The sequence below is a fragment of the Haematobia irritans genome, chromosome 5, assembly GCF_050003625.1.
Source record: "Haematobia irritans isolate KBUSLIRL chromosome 5, ASM5000362v1, whole genome shotgun sequence".
NCBI classification, from domain to species: Eukaryota; Metazoa; Arthropoda; class Insecta; order Diptera; family Muscidae; genus Haematobia; species Haematobia irritans.
The window spans coordinates 83,415,088-83,435,596 of record NC_134401.1 but is presented as its reverse complement, the minus strand read 5'-3'; the positions used below and the strand labels follow the sequence as shown (position 1 = coordinate 83,435,596).

Below are 20,509 nucleotides of genomic sequence, written 5' to 3'. Positions count from 1 at the left end.
CGGCAAGCCAAATCGGGGGATCGGTTTATATGGGGGCTATATATACTTATTGACCGATGTGAACCAATTTTTGCATGGTTGTTAGAGACCATATACCAACACCATGTATCAAATTTCAGCCGGATCGGATGAAATTTGCTTCTCTTAGAGGATCGGCAAGCCAAATTTGGGGGTCCGTTTATATGGGGGCTATACGTAAAAGTGGACCGATATGGCCTATTTGCAATACCATCCGACCTACATCAATAACAACTACTTGTGCCAAGTTTCAAGTCGATAGCTTGTTTCGTTCGGAAGTTAGCGTGAAAATAATGTAAGAATTTGCATATGAAAGTTAGTATTTGCAATAAGCATCAAGCCAGGTCGCTAATATCTTTATATTCACTCGGATTTTTAAGGACAGCTACAATTCTCTTAGGCATGGATGAAATTAATTTACGGCAAATATCTACCTATACGTTATACCATTTTTTGAATATTTTCACACAATTATTTTTTGTAGCTGCAGGGAAGCTTTGAGAGTTGTCTCTTGAGTTCACCCAAAAGTTTTTCAACAACTTTCGACATACGAACCCGAAATCATTCTCTCACCAACTTTGATGAGTGTTTCGGGTCGTTATCCTGCTATCTCCAAACAAGTGAAATACATTCCTTAGAGTATGTTAGCATAACTGTCTCCAACATATTCTGGTAAACAATAGAATAGTTTGGAAAGTTCCTTTGAGCAGATAAGCAAACATAAAGAGGGTTAGATCGACTCAGGAGGTGATTCTGAGTCGATCGGTACATTTGTGGTACATTTGGTGGGCACATTTTTTGACAGATCAAAATTATTATACCCTGACCACTATGTGGTTTAGGGTATAAATAGTCTAGTCAAATGTAGCAGACTATAGACTATTAACAAGTATATACGGCCGTAAGTTCGGCCAGGCCGAAGCTTATGTACCCTCCATCATGGATTGCGTAGAAACTTGTTCTAAACACTGCCATCCACAATCGAATTACTTAAGGTGCGGTAACGCTTGCCGATGGCAAGGTATCTTAAAACCTCTTAACACCATCTTCTAAATTGTATGTAAGTCCATACGTGGTATATATTAAATCAAAAAAGATCGATCCAATACGTATATAATTCAGTTTGACACAGTAGACATAAAATTTTGACAGAATTTCCTACAGAAATATATTTTAACAAAATTTTCTATAGAAATAAAATTTTCACAAAATTTTCTATAGAAATAAAAATTTTGACAAAATTTTCTATAGAAAGAACATTTTGACAAAAATTTCTACAGAAATAAAATTTTAACAAAATTTTCTATAGAAATAAACTTTTGACAAAATATTCTATAGAAATAAAATCTTGACAATGATCAAAATTTTATTACGAACCGAATAAAATTTTAACAAAATTTTCTCTAGAAATAAAATTTTGACAAAATTTTCTATTGAAATAAAATTTTGACAAAATTTTCTATATAAATAAAATTTTGGTAGATTATTTTTGGCTCTAGTGGCAACCATGATTATGAACCGATATGGACCAATTTTTGTGTGATTGTACCAATTTTGGTATGGTTGTTAGCGACCATATACTAACACCACGTTCCTAATTTGAACCGGATCGGATGAATTTTGCTCCTCCAAGAGGCTCCGGAGGTCAAATCTGGAGAACGTTTTATATGGGGGCTATATATAATTATGGACCGATATGGACCAATTCTGGCACGGTTGTTAAAGATCATATACTAACACCATGTTCAAAATTACAACCGGATTGGATGAAATTTGCTTCTCTTGGAGACTTCGCAAGCCAAATCTGGGGATCGGCTTATATGGGGGCTATATATAATTATGAATCGACGTGGACCATTTTTTGCATGGTTGTTAGAGACCATATAACAATATCATATACCAAATTTCAGGCGGATCGGATGAAATTTGCTTCTCTTTGAGGCTGCGCAACCCAAATCTGGGGATCGGTTTATATGGGGGCTATATATAATTATGGACCGATGTCGACCAATTTTTGCATGATTGTTAGAGACCATCTACTAACACCATGTACCAAATTTTAGTCGGATCGGATTAAATATGCTTCTCTTAGAGGCTCCACAAGCCAAATCTGGGGATCGGTTTATATGGGGGCTATATATAATTATAGACCGATATGGACCAATTTTTGCATGGTTGTTAGAGACCATATACCAACACCATGTACCACATTTCGGCCGGATCGGATGAAATAGGCTTCTGTTAGAGGCTCCACAAGCCAAATCTGAGGGCCCCTTTATATGGGGGCTATACGTAAAAGTGGACCGATATGGCCCATTTTCAATACCATCCGACCTACATCGATAACAACTACTTGTGCCAAGTTTCAAGTCGATAGCTTGTTTCGTTCGGAAGTTAGCGCGATTTCAACAGACGAACGGACGGACGGACATGCTTAGATAGACTCAGAATTTCACCACGACCCAGAATATATATACTTTATGGGGTCTTAGAGCAATATTTCGATGTGTTACAAACGGAATGACAAAGTTAATATACCTATGATGGAGGGTATAAAAACAGAAATTAGAAAAAAATCGGGGCCGACAGAAATGGGTCGACTTATTTCTCTTGTCATAACACGATGCAGAAATTACTTTAGATTGCTTTTAAACCGCGTCAAAAAATATCTTTAACACTGCGTTTGTAGTTTATACTAAATTATAAAGGATTTAATAACGAATGTTAATTTTATTTCAATCTTTTCCGAAATTTATCGCCGTAGTTAGTGATATTAACTACAAAATTAATTTCCAAATATTTTTGAATTTTTTAGATCCGTGCTGGTGGTAAATTCCCGATGACACTAGAGGCTTTCAAGTCCTTATTGAATACAACATACACCTATTTTACTATGCTAAGGGGTATGATGACTAAGTAACTAACTGAGAATCAAGTACACTGAACTGAAGTCTTTAAAATATCAAACAAAGTAATGAACAAAATACTGAAGATATTTTAATTTTATAAAAAAACAAAAAAATCAGTTTACGCAGTAGTTTCCTAGACTTACCCACTCATCACATGATTTTTGCTAGCTGTCCGCCCACATATGTTGCTAATATTGCGGCATCTTCTCCATAGAACTCTTTGAAGAGATTGACGTAACATTGGTGCTGGTGAAACTGTCAGATCTGGAAAAAAGGAAGATATCAAGAATTGCCATATACCATACATGGATTTTACGTCAATAATGGCATATGATGTATTTTAGATTGTTGCTTATTTTTATGAATGAAAAGTTTTGAGATATGCAAAGTGGAAGGAATGCAGCCTATAACGGATTCAATTGCGGTGAAGTGCTAATCAATCAACGGTCGCATCTTCTTATCTGACTCCAGTTGGGCGAGATGTGAAAAGTGAATGCTTATCTTGATTATTTAAATAAAGCCTTACCATAGCTTGGTATATTATTTCGCTTGTTATAAATTTAATCTTTTAAGTAACCCAAAAATTGTTTTAAAATAAACCGCAATAAAGTCAAAGACCATGGCACCATGACTGACTAAATTTGAAAAACAAAAGAATCCATAGAGGGAAGACAAATTTAAATCAGACTGATACGCAAAAATTTTAAATTTACTTCAAGAGATACGGAGTTGTCATGCATTGCTATACAGAGTTTGAGGGATCCATTTTTTTATCAACTTGGTTGATAAAGGGAAATGAACTTCTTTGTGACGTTTTTAAAATTTAATTGACATAACAATTCGTGATGGACTTTGTAAGACGTAAACCCCTTCGAAAATTATAGAAACAAGAATAATTAAATAATAATAATTATGGATTATTTTTATGAGACTACACTGAAAAACAAATTCCGTAGTTAAACTGAAGCTTAATTTAACATAGTTTTATTGCAAAAAAACTATTTGTTTGCCCAAGGAAATGTTGCTTTTGTTAAGTATGCCTCAAACATTTCATGGACTAAACGTGTGTATAAAATTCAATGGCAGTACACAGAAGTTTCATATGAACTAATGCAAAAGAAAATTTTCGTACGATTTCCAAAATTAGTAGGAATGAACTACGGTATTGTTAAAATGTTAATGATTTGGCGCCAATGATTTTGTTCTTTACTTTTAGTTCATTTTTTTTTTCTATGAGAGGGTGTAATGTCTTGAATTGCAGTTAAAAAGCATTAAATTTTTGAGATTTCCACAAAGCGTTGTTAAAACCAGGAATATTTAATGCCCTAATGCTTTTTACTGTAATTCACGAAATTACACCATAGAGAGAAAAAAGTCATTGGCGTCAAGTTATGACCATTTTAACGTACGGTAGTTCATTCTTACTATTTTTGGGAATCGTACGCAAATTTTCGTCTGCTTTAGTTCATATTGAACTTAAGTGTAGGGTGATTGAACTTTATACCCAAGTTTAGTTCCAAAAATATTTGAGACACTCCTAAAAAGAGGTAAATTTCGAAAAATTTTAGAATTTAACTACAAACAAATATTTTTTTGCAACAAAAATAAGTAAAATTTAGCGTTAGTTTAACTACGGACGTTTTTTTTGTGCAGTGTTGCCAGGTGAAACTTCACCCCAGGTGAACCTTCACCCCAAGGTTAAAGTGGCGGTCCGATTAAGATTCAGGCTCACTTAGACTATTCAGTCCATTGTGATACCACATTAACTAAAAGTACCTATAACATATGGGCACTTCTAGTTTTAACCGCTGAACTTTCTCGATTCTTCTGTTGAACCAACCAGATTGTTTCAAAAACATTAGCAGACTGCTTAAGTTAACGCGTTAAACGCGTTTTCCAGGTCCGCCAGTAATCTACAGCTATGTGCCCCTAAAATTTGCTTACGCTTTACACAAAATGCAGGACACTCACACAAGAGGTGTTTAATTGATTCCTTTTCCTCCGCATCATGACAGCTCATACAATAGTCATTATACTTCGCGCCGATAGTTTTTGGAAAATCGCCTATCAGGCAGCGACCCGTTATAGCAGATATCAGGAGTGATATCTGACGTCTCGAGAACTCTAGCATATCTAGTATGCGGTTTAAGTTTACATGGGGCCATATTTGCTTGGTGTCGTTACAACCCTTGCAATTCTCCCATCGAACATTTGTCATCATAACATCCTTCTCACGCAGTAAGAGCTTGCAGGTAGCCAAAGACATACCAACAGATTCTAGTTCCCCTGAAATATGTAAGGTAGTTTCTAGCCTTGCCAACACATCTGCTTCGCAGTTCCCTTGTATGTTCCTGCGGCCAAGCACCCATATTAGGTGAAAATTGTTCTGCTCAGCCATCTCTTTGAGAGATTTGCGGCAGTCGATGGCCGTTTTCGAGTTAAGGAACACAGAGTCCAGTGATGTTATTGCAGGTTGACTGTCTGAGTATATATTAATGCCAACATTTTTTGGAACATTACTTCTCAGCCAATTCGCCACTTCTCTTATTGCTAATATTTCAGCCTGAAAAACACTACAGTGAATGGGTAATCTTTTCGCTATTCGAAGTTCCAGATCTTTAGAATATACTCCGAAACCCACTTGTCCATCCAATTTGGAGCCATCAGTGTAGAAATCTATATTGCTTTTATTCCCCGGGGTCTGTGTACACCACGCCTCACTGTTGGGAATTACAGTTTCAAACTTTTTGTCGAAAAGTGGTGTCGCCAATGTATAATCCACCACGTTAGGCACATCTGGCATTATTTTGAGGACCGAACTGTGACCGTAACTTTTTTCCGACCACAGCGATTGCTCGCTGTGGTCACCGCAAATAAAGCAGACGTATAAGGAAAACTAAAATTCAATAAAGAGTCCAAAAAAATGTTCAACAGTTCAACATACTAGTGCATACTTGCTTATATTTATGAACTTGTGTTGACCTCCTGCTTCTTTATTCATGGCAACATTGTTCATATAAGATGTACGATACACTTTACATCCAAACGAGAAGAAACATAAATTTTGGGGGGAAACCTAACATAGCACTCTTGCACTTTCTATTGAACCGAGTTTTCATCACTTCTGCATCGAATGTACACCTTCTCTTAACTATTTTGTTATGTTAAGGTGGGTGTTTAATCTAAATTGACCTTCACATACTTTAAATATTTGGGGATAATAAAAATACAAGGAAAATAATTTTTTTTCTAGAAAATTTACATGAATTTTACCAGCTAATTAAATGTGGTAATAAGTTTCCCTTGGATTCCATGTCTGTCGTTCTCAGAACAATAAACTTTTGCTGTGTGTGTGTAGGGATGTCATTGACGAATTCTGGGGTTGTTTAAAGTAATTGCAATACTATTTAAATACCTGCTGTATATATTTCGAACGACTTCTTCGGATGTAATGTTGAATCAGTATTTCGGATACCATTTAAAGGAGAATAAAAACAAAACTAAAACAGATTTTGTTACTTCTTTACATTTTTATTTTTTTTATAATATATAATAAGTTTGTCAATCCGTTTATAACACATCGAAATATTGGTTTCCAACTATATAAAGTATATTGGTGTACATCTGTCCATGTTTTCATTCAGTGTCCATATAGACCGGGCTCCCGACTGAATTTCTTGAGGTAATTTAAGTCATTTAAAAGCTGTGCTAAATATTATATATATCGGCCCATGTTTTGTTATAGCGTCCATATAGACCTATCTCCCGATGTTTCCTCTTGAAGGCATAGACATCGACCTGGACCCGATACGCATCCAGTCAAAATTGAGCTCAATAGATTGGGGAAAACAAAGGCGATCTCTTTAAACCACAATACAAATAGGAGTACTTTGAAATACCAAATTCACGCTGCTTTCACGACTAGATTCACCTCGCATATTCAAAAGTCGAGGAAAAAACTGGTATTATAGCATAAGTCAAAAATTAGAGGCTAATTGAATCTGAGACAATTTTGCAAAACGAATGGAGCAACGGTGAACATAATTTTCATTACACCGCGCTACAATTTAAAGAATCATATATTATGATAGTTTATGGAAGTCCTTCATACCCAGAAACAAATTTTAGGTTTATGATGTCCCAAGCCATAGACGATTTAAAAGATAATAAAATAGGATCGTCCGAACTTTTTATACATGGTGATTTTAACATCTGCAGAAAAGCAGCCATTAGCCTGACTGAAAGACAAGTACTAACAAAGGGATTTAAATCACTCCTAGATCAAAATGCTGGCACACCAAAATATGGGACCAACATTGATTGGGCATTTTGTAGTACCAACAAGCAAACTGTGAAATGTAATACATACACGACAAGTCATAAAGGGTGGTTAAATTGTAAGGGCCGATGTTGAATGTGAACCACACCTAAACGCCAAGTTTCTTTCCGAATTTTATTGGACATTTCTCTATTTCAGACTTATTCAATTTGAACCATGGAGAGATGCACAATCCAACAACGTTCCAATGGTTCTAAGAAATGGCAACAGTGGATGATCAATTTTCGAAGAAAATCATCTTCAGTGATGAGGCACGTTTTCACCTCAGTGGATTCGTCAATAAACAGAATTGCCGCATTTGGACGAATGAGAATCCAAGAGTGATTGTCGAAAAACCAATGCACCCACAAAGAGTGACTGTTTGGTGCGGTTTATGGACTGGCGGCATTATCGGGCCGTATTTTTTCCAAAATGAGGCCGGTCAGGCAGTTACTGTGAATGGTGTTCGTGAGATGATAACGAACTTTTTATGGCCCGAAATGGAAGATATGGATGTGGACGATATGTGGTTTCAGCAGGACGGTGCCACTTGCCACACAGCTAACGAAACAATGGCTCTTTTGCGCAACAAATTCAATGGCCGCGTTATCTCACGTAATGGCGATGTCAATTGGCCGCCAAATCATGTGATTTGACACCGTTGGACTTTTTTCATTGCGGTTATTTGAAAGAAAAGGTGTACGTCGATAAGCCAGCAACAATTCAAGAGCTAAACGATGAGATAATTCGGCACATTAACGGCATAGAACCTCCATTATGCCTCAGCGTCATCGAAAATTTGGACCATCGGATGAAGGTGTGCCACCGAGGTTGCGGCGCCCATTTGGCCGATATTTTGTTCCATACATAATTGAGTAATACCAATATATCATAATAAAATAAAATTACAATAATTTCCTAAATAGTTTGTTTTTATTCAAAATCAACATCGGCCCTTGAAAATGTAACCACCCTTTAGTTAACATGACGGTATTAGATTAGCATTAGAAATTTGATAGTGTTCAAATAATTTTCAATATTAATATTAATAAATATAAAATACAGTAATTTGCAAATATATATGAGTATATAAAAAGAAAAGCCGAGGAATTTTTCAATAATAAAAAACTAAATATTAACAAGTATATACGGCCGTAAGTTCGGCCAGGCCGAATCTTATGTACCCTTCATCATGGATTGCATAGAAACTTGTACTAAAGACTGTCATCCACAATCGAATTATTTGGGTTCAAATTTCAAACCAGATTTGAGAGAATTTTGCTCTTCCAAGGGGCTCCGTAGTTCAAATCTGAGGATCGGTTTATATAGAGGCTACCTATAATTATGGACTGATATGGACCAATTCCTGCATGGTTGTTAGAGACCATATACTAACACCAAGCTCCGGAGGTCAAATCTGCGGATCGGTTTGTATGGGGGCTATATATAATTATGGACCGATGTGGACCGATTTTTGCATATACTAACACCATGTACCAAATTTCAGCCGGATCGGATGAAATTTGCTTCTCTTAGAGGCTCCGCAAGCCAAATCTGCGGATCGGTTTGTATGGGGGCTATATATAATTATGGACCGATGTGGACCAATTTTTGATTCCGAGCCAAAGAAGCGCAGAATTCAAGTAAAGGAAAATTGAATTAAAGTAACAATTCTCTTTTAATTTGAGTTTTTCGTACTTGATTCTAGGAAACGAATTTTAATTTTTCAGTTTTTCAGCTTTTTCTCTTCATATGCTGTCAAAGTCACTTAAAAACGTCTTTGGCCTCACGACAATATTTTTGTCGGTGTGGTGGGTATTTAAGCTTCGGCCGAGCCGAACTTAACTCCACTCTTACTTGTTTGTATATTAATATTTTTCTTACAGTACTTTCTTATTTTGAGTGTTTTATTTGCTCTTTTTATTTTAATTCATCCATATAAAGAACTTCATTTGAAGTAAAAAATATGCGAACCTGCAGACAAGGATTTTTGAAAGTTAGGACTAATTAATGTTACAATATTTTTGGTTTATTCCCGACAGTATTGCCAGCTTGAATTTTGACAAAGTGGCGTTGATTCTATTCGCGATAGCTCTCTATTGTGATGAATTAATTGAGGGCCACCGTAGTGTAATGCCCTCATTGCATACCAAGCGTCAATTTTTTCGGCGGTGAGTTATTCTCTCTCAGTAATGCTGGTAACATAAAGCTTCCGTAAGTGGGAGCTTCAATGTATGATACTTGTTCATCAATTGCGACCACGTGTCTTTGTTTACAGATCAGATGTAGTATAAATCTGTCTTACGTGTATTTACAATTACAAAAATAACGGGTAGCTCATATGTTAGATGTTTGACTTTAAACAGGTGTCCTCATATGAGGATACACCCTCAAACAAAAAAATCGCTCTGTAATATATGCCCCAAACACATTTTGCTTCAAGCATATATATTTTTAGGATTGGTCCAAACAAAATATTGTTTCTATTATTGTTAAAACATATTATGTTTTTTATTTTAATGACATTTTCTTTGTGTGGATATATTTTTAAGTCGCCAATTGGTTACTTCCATTATTTTACTTGCAGCATACTGTCTAGGTCTCTCTAAACACATATATGTTTATAGGCTATTTTTAATTTAATATATGTTTGCAACCAAGCATATTATATTTACAAACATTTTATGTCCCAAACATAACATGGTCTAACATTGTTGGATTTATCCAATTATTGTAGCTGTATATTTCAATAATATTCTTATTTTGTTATTCATAAAATTTCTAGTATCGAACTACTGTAAACCAGTATTATTCATTATATTTGTATTGAACTGCTATAATTTTCACATCTCATTATTAGTTATCTCTGTCATACTCATTTTGAATTTGTTTACGAATTTTGTAATGAATAACATAGAAAATTACCGTTTCAGTTTTTGATCAGGTATAAATTTGAAGCAATAAACGAAACACATTTGATTGTTTGATTTTCTTTGAAGTAAAAGACACGACTTTTTACTTACGCCCTTGAGCAACTCAATTTAGTCATTTGGAAATCCATAAATCGTTCATTTTTTGGCGCCCATCGTTGGACACGATTCCAAAGTTTATTTCGAAGCGATTTTTAATTATCTGGCTGAAATTCAATTGTGGAGTTACTGCTGATATCACGGATTCATGGTTCAAGTATTCTCGACGAGACGTTTGGAATTTTACACACAAAATTAGTAGCAGCAGTTCAGTTTGGCAAAACTAAATTCATTTTTTTTGTACAAGACACATTTTTGATAAATACACGTACGAAAGGTAAATTAAGATTAACAGCTTGTTCAGAATTGCGGTAGACAAATCATCGTCAAATGTCTTTGTTCCACATTAGTCGCCCATAATATTTGTTATTGTAATCAACCAAACATCAATCTGCATTCTCTTAAATAGATAAGAATTTGAGTATACTCTTAATTGTCACGTCGTGGAGAGAACCGTAGATTCTCTCCAGGGTCACTTGCATTAGATCATAACGGAGAGCAGACTATTGTGAAGTTAACTATGGCAGATTTGGAAGTATTGCTGAAGCAGAGGCAAACAGCCAAAGCTAATATCACTCGTATAAAAAATTTGGTCTCTGAGTCGCTCTCTGCAGCAGAATTGGAATGTAGGCTCGGGCTAGTGGAGGCATACTTCAAGCAAATATTAACCATTCAAAACGAAATAGAGGATAAAAATCCAAAAGATAGTGGAAGGGCGGATCTTGAGGATTTGTGTATAAAAACAAAAATGAAGATTATCGAATTACTTGGTGATAACTACAAAAGAGGTGGTTTTGAATCATCATTTGCTATTCCAATTCCCGCTACGAGTAAGTTGCCTACACTTGATTTACCAAAGTTTGACGGAAAGTATTCCGCGTATAAGAATTTTATATCTTCATTTAAGCAATTCGTCGATAATGATACATCGTTATCGCCAATAGAAAAGTTCAATCATTTGATCCATTGTTTATCGGGACAGGCGTTAGATACTGTTCGAGCATTCCAAATAACAAGCGACAATTACAAAAAGGCGTTGAATAGATTGGAACAACGTTACGATAATACCACGTTAATTTTTCTTGAACATATATCAAACCTTTATGATCTCCCAGATGTTCAAAAACCATCAGCTGTTAAATTGCGTAGTTTGGTTGATAGTGCTTCGGCTATTTACAGTTCGCTTAAGTCATTAGGAAACGAAGAGCAGATATGCCATGCAATGCTTATCCATTTGATATCGACAAAGGTTGATGTAGAAACTAGAATCAAATGGAAAGAAAATCTTGATTTTGATAAGCTGCCCTCATGGGATACTTTTTGTAAAAGTCTGCAACGAAGATGTCAGTTTTTGGAGTCTACAGAGTCTTATATCACAACCTCCAACAACAATAATAATCGCCGGAATGGGTCTAAAGTACAGACTCGATTATCTTTACACACTCAACAAAAGTGTTGTGCGTTATGCAAATGCCTAGATCATTGGATTAGTTCATGTGCCAAATATATAGCAATGGATCACGATTTACGACGAAATACGGTTAAAAAGCTTGGTCTATGCCTTAATTGCCTAGGCGAGGGTCATGTAGTCTCCAAATGTTTATCTAAGGCGACTTGCAAGACATGTCGCAAAACCCATCACACCACTTTACACCGGACAACAATCGTGAGCAACGTAGAAGCACCCTCCACGTCTCAGTCGGGGACAACACCATCTGTGGCTGTTAATACTCATATTCAACCATCAACTAATGTGATTCTGGCAACGGCAGTCGTTCTTGTTCGTGATGGGTCGGGAGAATTCCAATTGTGCCGTGCACTCTTAGACTCAGGTTCCCAAGTGAATCTTATTACTGAAACATTGGCACGGCAACTAAATTTAACAAAGAGGAAGAAGATGATTGATATAGTAGGAGTTGGTGGTGTATCGTCCAAAATGAAGTATGAAGTAGTCACATCGGTTCGTTCGCGCTACAACGAAGAAGAATATGTCATAGATTTGTTAGTTATGAATCGTATAGCTGGTTATCAACCAACTTTGGATATTAATACACGTGGATGGAATTTACCTACTCCAATGGATTTGGCCGACGAACATTTTTACCAATCTCAGAGAATTGACCTATTATTAGGAGCAGAGAGCTTTTTTGAGGTTTTAAGACCAGGGCGAATTAAATTAGGTCTTAGTTTACCCATTTTACAAGAAACTAGCTTTGGTTGGGTAATCTCAGGAAGCTACAGGCCAATAACACAATATGATGGCTCTCGTACAGTTTTACACACTTGCAATGAAAACAATTTTGATGAAAACTTACACATGCAAATGGAGTTTCTATGGTCACTGGAACAGGTGGAATATAAATCACAAAAAAAATATACTGAAGAGCAAGAAGCATGCGAATCGTCATTTCTTAAACATGTAGAGCAATTAGATAATGGTAGAATACAAATAATGCTTCCATTTAAAGAAAGCACTTCGCTTCTTGGATCTTCCTATAACGTCGCTCTGAAAAGGCTCACAAATCTCGAGAAACGTTTAGCACATGATGTGGCATTAAAAGAGCAGTATATAGCATTTATGAGGGAATACGAACAACTTGGTCACATGACACTAGTAGAAAATGTCAATCTTAGTCAACAACAGTTTTTTATACCTCATCACTGTGTAGTAAAACCTTCTAGTACCAGCACAAAATTACGTGTAGTATTTGATGCGTCGGCGAAGACGTCTTCAGGCATATCATTAAACGATGTACTACACGTAGGGCCCACGATACAAGACGAATTATTTTTGCATCTTATACGATTTCGTTTAAATATGTATGCCTTTACAGCGGATATCATTAAAATGTATAGAATGATTATGGTTCATCCGTCACATAGAAAATTCCAACAAATATTATGGAGAGAACACGAAGATGAACCGATTCGAATTTATCAATTAAATACAATAACATATGGCATGGCTTCTTCGCCATTTCTTGCTATACGAGCACTCCATTATGTCGCTGATAAATACAAAGAAGAGTTTCCCGTTGGAGCTCATATTATTAAAACAAACTTTTATGTTGACGATTTATTGGCAGGAGCTGACGACTATGAAAAGCTCTCCCGTAATATAAATGAAGTAAAGTTTATTCTTCGAAAAACTGGATTCGAATTGGCAAAGATGCAATCTAATCATCCGTCGTTAAAATCCGAAGCATTTGAGATGAAAAATATAAACATAAACGAGCCAAATCTTAATAGTGCACTTGGAATACTGTGGGATTCTAACCGAGATTCAATGCTATTTTCTTTTCAGCCTAAGAAAAGATATGCCGCTGTGACTAAAAGATCAGTTTTGTCTCTAAGTTCATCAATATTTGATCCGATGGGACTCATATGTCCCATTTTAATACAACAAAGAGTCTTGTTGCAAGATTTATGGATACAAAAGATAGATTGGGATTCTCCATTGCCACAAAAGGCTACGATTTCATTTCAAAACTTCGTTAACGATTTGGAAAACCTTCGGTTGCAAAAAATTCCTCGATATGTTTTGGCAAGTTCTCCATCTAGCGTCCAACTTCATGGCTTCTGTGACGCCTCCATAAGAGCTTATGGATGTTGTGTGTACGTCAGAGTTGTCGATACGAATGGAAATACTTATGTTAATCTTTTAACCGCTAAATGCCGCGTAGCACCAACCAAGAAGAGGACCTTACCACAGCTAGAGCTATGCAGTGCTCATTTACTGGCAAAGTTGTACAACAAAATTGTTATCGAATTTGAATTTTACAATTTTTCAACAATTTTATGGAGTGATTCATCTGTGGTTTTGCAATGGCTCCAAATGCATTCATCCACCCTAAACATATTCGTAGGAAATCGGATCTCTGAAATCCAAGAACTAACAACGAATTGTAAATGGAGACATGTTCCTACAAATAGTAATCCTGCTGACATAGTTTCTCGCGGATGTGTAGTATCGGACCTATTAAATTCATCTTGGTTTACAGGTCCTAAATTTCTTGCAAAATCTGAAACTGAATGGCCAGCTGCAACGTTTCTATATAACGACAACAGAACAGAAATTGAATCCGCAATTCGAAAAACTATATTGCCATGCACAAAAATAGAGAATGCAATAATAGATCTTCTTGAGAGAATAAGTTCATATGAAAAGATATTACGTGTCGTTTGCTGGCTACGCCGATTTTGCTTAAAAGAGAAACCTCAAAGTTACGGGCCAATTACAGTAGAAGAACGAAAGCATGGTCTACACGTTATTGTTTGGAATTTACAACAACAACATTTTTTTTATGAATTTCGTTGCATTGATAAGGGAGAAACCATAAAATCTTCGTTAAGAACACTTGGTTTATTTATAGAGAACGTCGGAAATGTACGCCTCATTCGGGTCGGTGGACGACTGCAGCATGCATCCATACCAAACGACAGTAAGCACCCATTCCTGTTACCAAAAAGGTCGAACTTCGTAAATGTACTGGTACACCACATACACGTTAGTAACTATCATGCTGGCCCTAAAGCACTAATAACATTTATACGGCAGTCATTTTGGATAGTAGGTGCTCGAAGCATTGCGCGGAAAATTGTTAATTCATGCCCCAGCTGCATTCGATACAGGCCGAAACTTCTACAACAAATCATGGGAGATCTGCCAAGGGAGCGTGTTACACCTGCTAGGCCTTTTGAGAGATGTGGAGTGGATTTTTGCGGACCTATTAACACATACTTACGAATAAGGGGAAAGCAACCATACAAAACATACATAGCAATTTTTGTTTGCTTTGTTACCAAGGCAGTACATATTGAAACTGTTACGGATCTTTCGACTGAAGCATTTTTTGCTGCCCTTAAAAGATTCATTGGTCGTCGAGGCGTGCCCTCAGATATATTTTGTGACAATGCCACAAATTTCATCGGCACAAACAATCATTTGAAGGATTTACAAGCAACTTTTGCAAACAAGTTGTTCCAAAATGAAATTATTGATTTTTGTACAAAAAAATTCATAAGATTTAATTTTATTCCCCCTAGAGCTCCCCATTTTGGTGGCATTTGGGAAGCCGCGGTGAAATCGGCAAAAGGGCATCTGTATCGAACTTTGGCTAATGCTAAAATGACATATGAAGAACTGACAACGTCTCTTGTAGAAATCGAAGCAATTATGAACTCCAGACCAATTTCTCCATCATCGAACGATCCTAATGATTATGAGGCATTAACACCCGGCCATTTCTTGGTGGGAGGACCATTAAATGCAATTCCAGAACCAGTTATTGATTTTAAAGATATTAGCCATTTACAGAGATGGAAGCGTATATTGGCATCCAAACAACATTTTTGGAAGATATGGTCATCGGAATATTTAAATGAAATGATACAACGAAACCGTTGGCCCACCGAAGCAGAAAATCTCCCACCGAATACATTGGTGTTAATTCACGAAGATAATTTGCCTCCAATGAAATGGATTACAGGGCGAGTTGTCGCTACGTATCCGGGCAAAGATGGAAAGACAAGAGTAGCGGACGTTCAAACGGCGAAGGGACTTTTGCGTCGTCCCATACGCAAGTTAGCAATTCTTGTAAAATCTTGAAAGCAGAGTCTTTCAATGCCCCCGGAATGTTGGATTTATCCAATTATTGTAGCTGTATATTTCAATAATATTCTTATTTTGTTATTCATAAAATTTCTAGTATCGAACTACTGTAAACCAGTATTATTCATTATATTTGTATTGAACTGCTATAATTTTCACATCTCATTATTAGTTATCTCTGTCATACTCATTTTGAATTTGTTTACGAATTTTGTAATGAATAACATAGAAAATTACCGTTTCAGTTTTTGATCAGGTATAAATTTGAAGCAATAAACGAAACACATTTGATTGTTTGATTTTCTTTGAAGTAAAAGACACGACTTTTTACTTACGCCCTTGAGCAACTCAATTTAGTCATTTGGAAATCCATAAATCGTTCAAACATATTAACACATGTGTCCCAAACATGTTATGCTAGTTTATGAACATTATATGCTTGCACTTAAAAATATTGTGTTAAAAATTTGAGTTCCAAACATATAATTGTTACAGCCAAACATATGAAAAACAGTCTTTTTCGTCCATGTAGAGAACGGTAATGGGTTAAAATGTCCTGCTGTCTTGGTATTTAGGCATTAAAAGTGGTTTTTCCTATATTGGCATACCTATGCCACAGAAATATCTCATATAAGAATTTGAAACACATTTCGCCAAGAAGTGATTCCCCTTTTTGAAGTAAACAATCGACGGGATCAGACCACAGCAATAATTGCTGATAACAACGTTTGTTTGTTCATGAAATATTATTTCCCAGAAGTGGGTATCTTCATATTGGGCCAATTTATTTTTAGCACAACGAAAAACCAACAAAGCTATTTTAAAATTATATTCGCCTTTTCCGTTGTTTTGCTTTTACCTTTTATAGTAATTAAGAGTGCAGCGCTTGTCCAGGTTTGTTTATCATGGGAATATTTGGAATATTTTCGAGTGGCTCTGGATGAATGGATTGTTTGCAAAGTAGCACATGTCATGTTATTATGGGATAGTGAAATTTTCCCTTTTGGTTACCGCACACTGATAGAAAATATTAACCTAATATGCATTTTGTTGAAGTTAACCACCAGTGCAATGCTAATTATATAGTTCGGCACCAAGCCATCCAATGAGCGCTCAGAATCAACACCAAAAATATTAAGATTCATATAAAATGTTTGAACTTCGTAGGTATGATACGAGAAAACTTTACATTCTGATTTAATATATTTTATGCCGTTTTGTTTTTTAGCTATTAAAAAATTAGCAGTCACTTAATCGTGGCAGAACAAAATGATGAATTAGTCATCCATTTAAACGGTCTCAGTACTATCCATACGAAGACAGATTTACTTGGGTGATGATTAACTTTGTAGACATTAATAGATAAATTTCAGTCAAGTGTGAATGAAATAACTCCATTCATAATTATATTTATTTATATACACATGTACTACTATTATTAATTCCCAATAATTGAGCGAGAAATTTTCAAATTTATTTATGACCACATTTTTTAGGAAATATAGGTTTTTGACTCATTTATTTGTTTAATTATGACTGTTATAGCGATTTTATTATTACTATTATAGACTAAAGTGTCTATTTTTTTTAGAACAAGACTTTATAATTGATTGAAAAAAGTCTTAGGTAAAACAAATAAGAAGAAGATAAAGGTATAAAAGCCCCTAGAAGATGGGTGTGTTAATGTAATATTTGCTAGTAACTGCACTACGCGAAATTAATGCAAATTGCCACTGACGGGCGTATCACAGAACTGGTACCGATGCTCCAGTATCTCGTAATTTTTAAGTTTTCATATAAAGGCCGGTACTATGTTCATTCTTGCGAAAAATTTTTATGGAAACCATTATTTCGCACATAGAAAGCGGCGTTTTTTTTAGGTAGCTTGGAGCGCTATTTTACAGGGAGCGATCTTGGATTAAGTTGGTGGTTGTTGCTTGTTTTTACAAAATAACATTTTATTTTTCCTTGGGCAATTGATCTGCTATTCCTTTGATCCTTTGTATAGTTTCGGAACAAAAATATGGTCCGTGTTTGATTTATAAACCCGCACAAATAGTTTTTAATAAATAAATTATTTCTTAATTCACATTGCAAATGGCGCCGTGCTATAAACGTCAGTTTTTCAACACGAAAAAACAAAGTATCACAAATGGAAAAAATTTCGCAAATTTTTCGCATTTTTTGGTTTTGTATGGAGTTTCAACGCGAAAACCGAACAGAGTACCGGCCTTAAAACAGAAAAAATATTGGATTGACGAGAGTTGAACTAAATTGTACTCCATTTTTCAAGATTTCCACTATGAAAATACAATGAAAAAGATTTGACCTGGTATACTTTTTAACTAAAATTCCCGAAAAACGACACGCATACTTCGAAAGATTTTGTGTTTACATAAATGATGGATCCCGAGCTAAAGATGAGGAGAATTCAAGTTAAGATACTTTTAAGACACAATTCTCTTTAAAATTTGGATTTTGTGTGCTTGATATTCTGTGTTAAATTTCCAAATTCAGTCTCGACTTCCAGTAGAAATTATGCTATTTTTCAAGTAAAACAAGTATATACGGCCGTAAGTTCGGCCAGGCCGAACATGTACCCTCCACCATGGATTGCATAGAAACTTGTACTAAAGACTGTCATCCACAATCGAATTACTTGGGTTGCGGTAACACTCGCCGATGGCAAGGTATCTTACAACTTCTTAACACCGTGTTCTCAATTGTAAGTTAGTCCATACGGGGTATATATTCAACAAAAACAAGTATATACGGCCGTAAGTTCGGCCAGGCCGAAGCTTATGTACCCTCCACCATGGATTGCGCAGAAACTTCTACTGAAGACTGTCATCCACAATCGAATTACTTGGGTTGCGGTAACACTTGCCGATGGCAAGGTATCTTAAAACTTCCTAACACCGTCTTCTAAATTACAAGGTAGCCCATACGTAGTATATATTAAACTAAAAAAGGCCGATTAAATACGTATATAATTAAGTTTAAAGTTTCTATAGAAATAAAATTTTGACAAAATAAATATGGACCAATTTTGGCATGGATATTAGCGGCCTTATACTAACACCACGTTGCAAATTTCAACCGGATCGGATGAAATTTGCTTCTCTTAGAGGCTCCGCAAGCCAAATCGGGGGATCGGTTTATATGGGGGCTATATATAATTATGGACCGATGTGGACCAATTTTTGCATGGTTGTTAGAGACCATATACTAACACCATGTACCAAATTTCAGCCGGATCGGATGAAATTTGGTTCTCTTAGAGCGATCGCAAGCCAAATTTGGGGGTTCATTTATATGGGGGCTATACGTAAAAGTGGATCGATATGGACCAATTTTTGCATGGTTGTTAGAGACCATATTCTAACACCATGTATCAAATTTCAGCCGGATCGGATGAAATTTGCTTCTCTTAGAGCAATCGCAAACCAAATTTGGAAGTCCGTTTATATGGAGGCTATACGTAAAAGTGGTCCGATATGGCCCATTTGCAATACCGTCCGACCTACATCAATAACAACTACTTGTGCCAAGTTTCAAGTCGATAGCTTGTTTCGTTCGGAAGTTAACGTGATTTCAACAGACGGACGGACGGACATGCTTAGATTGACTCAGATTTCACCACGACCCAGAATATATATACTTTATGGGAATGACAAAGTTAATATACCCCCATCCTATGGTGGAGGGTATAAAAAGTTTTTAAAATAAAGTATTAAAAACCATGTACTAGTTTTGAACACTTTTTTGCTTTGTAGTCAAGATGCAAAAAGACGACAAATTTATAGAACATTTCGTTAATTTTGATGAATTGTTCAGAACTGTTAAAGTCAACTTGACCTTAGTCCAAAAAAATTTTCTTTCATTTTATGATACCAATTCTTTAGACGAGTGACCTAATTACAAATATGTTACTAAACGACTTCATTGAAAAGTTTCTCGACTTCTGGTTTAGTTTATCGAAAAAACTTTAGATGAGAGAAATGCGTCTTCTATGCTAAGCAAGGGCAGGTAATCCTTTGCCTCACGACAATATTTTTTTCAGTGCATATATCAAGATGCAAGTTTTATAGAGTTCTCATAATAATAATGTGAGAAGGTTAGGTTAGGTATAATGGCAGACTGATATTTAAGGCTCAATTCGATTATTCAGTACATTGTGATACCACAGTGGCGTACTTCTTTATATCTTATCACTGAGTGCAGCCCGATTCCATGTTTTAGCTCAATGGCAAGGGACCTCAGTTTAATAGCCGAGTACGAACGGCATTTCTCACTGCAGTGAAACCACTTTGAAATGTTACCAGCATTACTGAGAGGGTATAATCCAACGCTCGAAGCAGGGATTGAACCCACAATATAACGGCAGACTGATATTTAAAGCTCACTTCGATTATTCAGTCCATTGTGATACCACAGTGGTGAACTTCTTTCTATCTTATCACTGAGTGCAGCCCGATTCCATGTTTTAGCTCAATGACATGGGACCTCAGTTTTATAGCCTAGTACGAACGGTATTTCTCACTGAAGTGAAACCACTTTGAAATGTTACCAGCATTACTGAGAGGGTATAATCCAACGCTCGAAGCAGGGATTGAACCCACAA

At 36.0% G+C, this 20,509-nt stretch overlaps 3 protein-coding genes across 3 annotated transcripts in view; 2 read left to right on the top strand and 1 right to left on the bottom strand.

The window, feature by feature from the left end:
• The window catches only part of LOC142241884 (odorant receptor 10-like), a 29,251-nt gene extending 25,693 nt beyond the window's left edge, over positions 1–3,558 (top strand). Inside the window, exon 7 of the mRNA XM_075313724.1 lies at positions 2,834–3,558. Coding sequence (XP_075169839.1) covers positions 2,834–2,938 — 105 coding nt within the window. The 3' untranslated portion in view covers positions 2,939–3,558. The remainder of the gene's footprint in view (positions 1–2,833) is intronic.
• The window catches only part of LOC142241886 (electron transfer flavoprotein beta subunit lysine methyltransferase-like), a 234,446-nt gene that overhangs the window by 108,522 nt on the left and 105,415 nt on the right, over positions 1–20,509 (bottom strand). Inside the window, exon 2 of the mRNA XM_075313726.1 lies at positions 3,071–3,191. Within this exon, the coding sequence (XP_075169841.1) occupies positions 3,071–3,168 (98 nt within the window). The 5' untranslated portion in view covers positions 3,169–3,191. The remainder of the gene's footprint in view (positions 1–3,070; positions 3,192–20,509) is intronic.
• LOC142239893 (uncharacterized) lies at positions 10,795–15,882 on the top strand. The gene is made up of 2 exons (XM_075311638.1): positions 10,795–15,251; positions 15,321–15,882. Exons 1-2 carry the CDS (start codon positions 10,795–10,797, stop codon positions 15,880–15,882), a joined length of 5,019 nt encoding a protein of 1,672 aa, XP_075167753.1.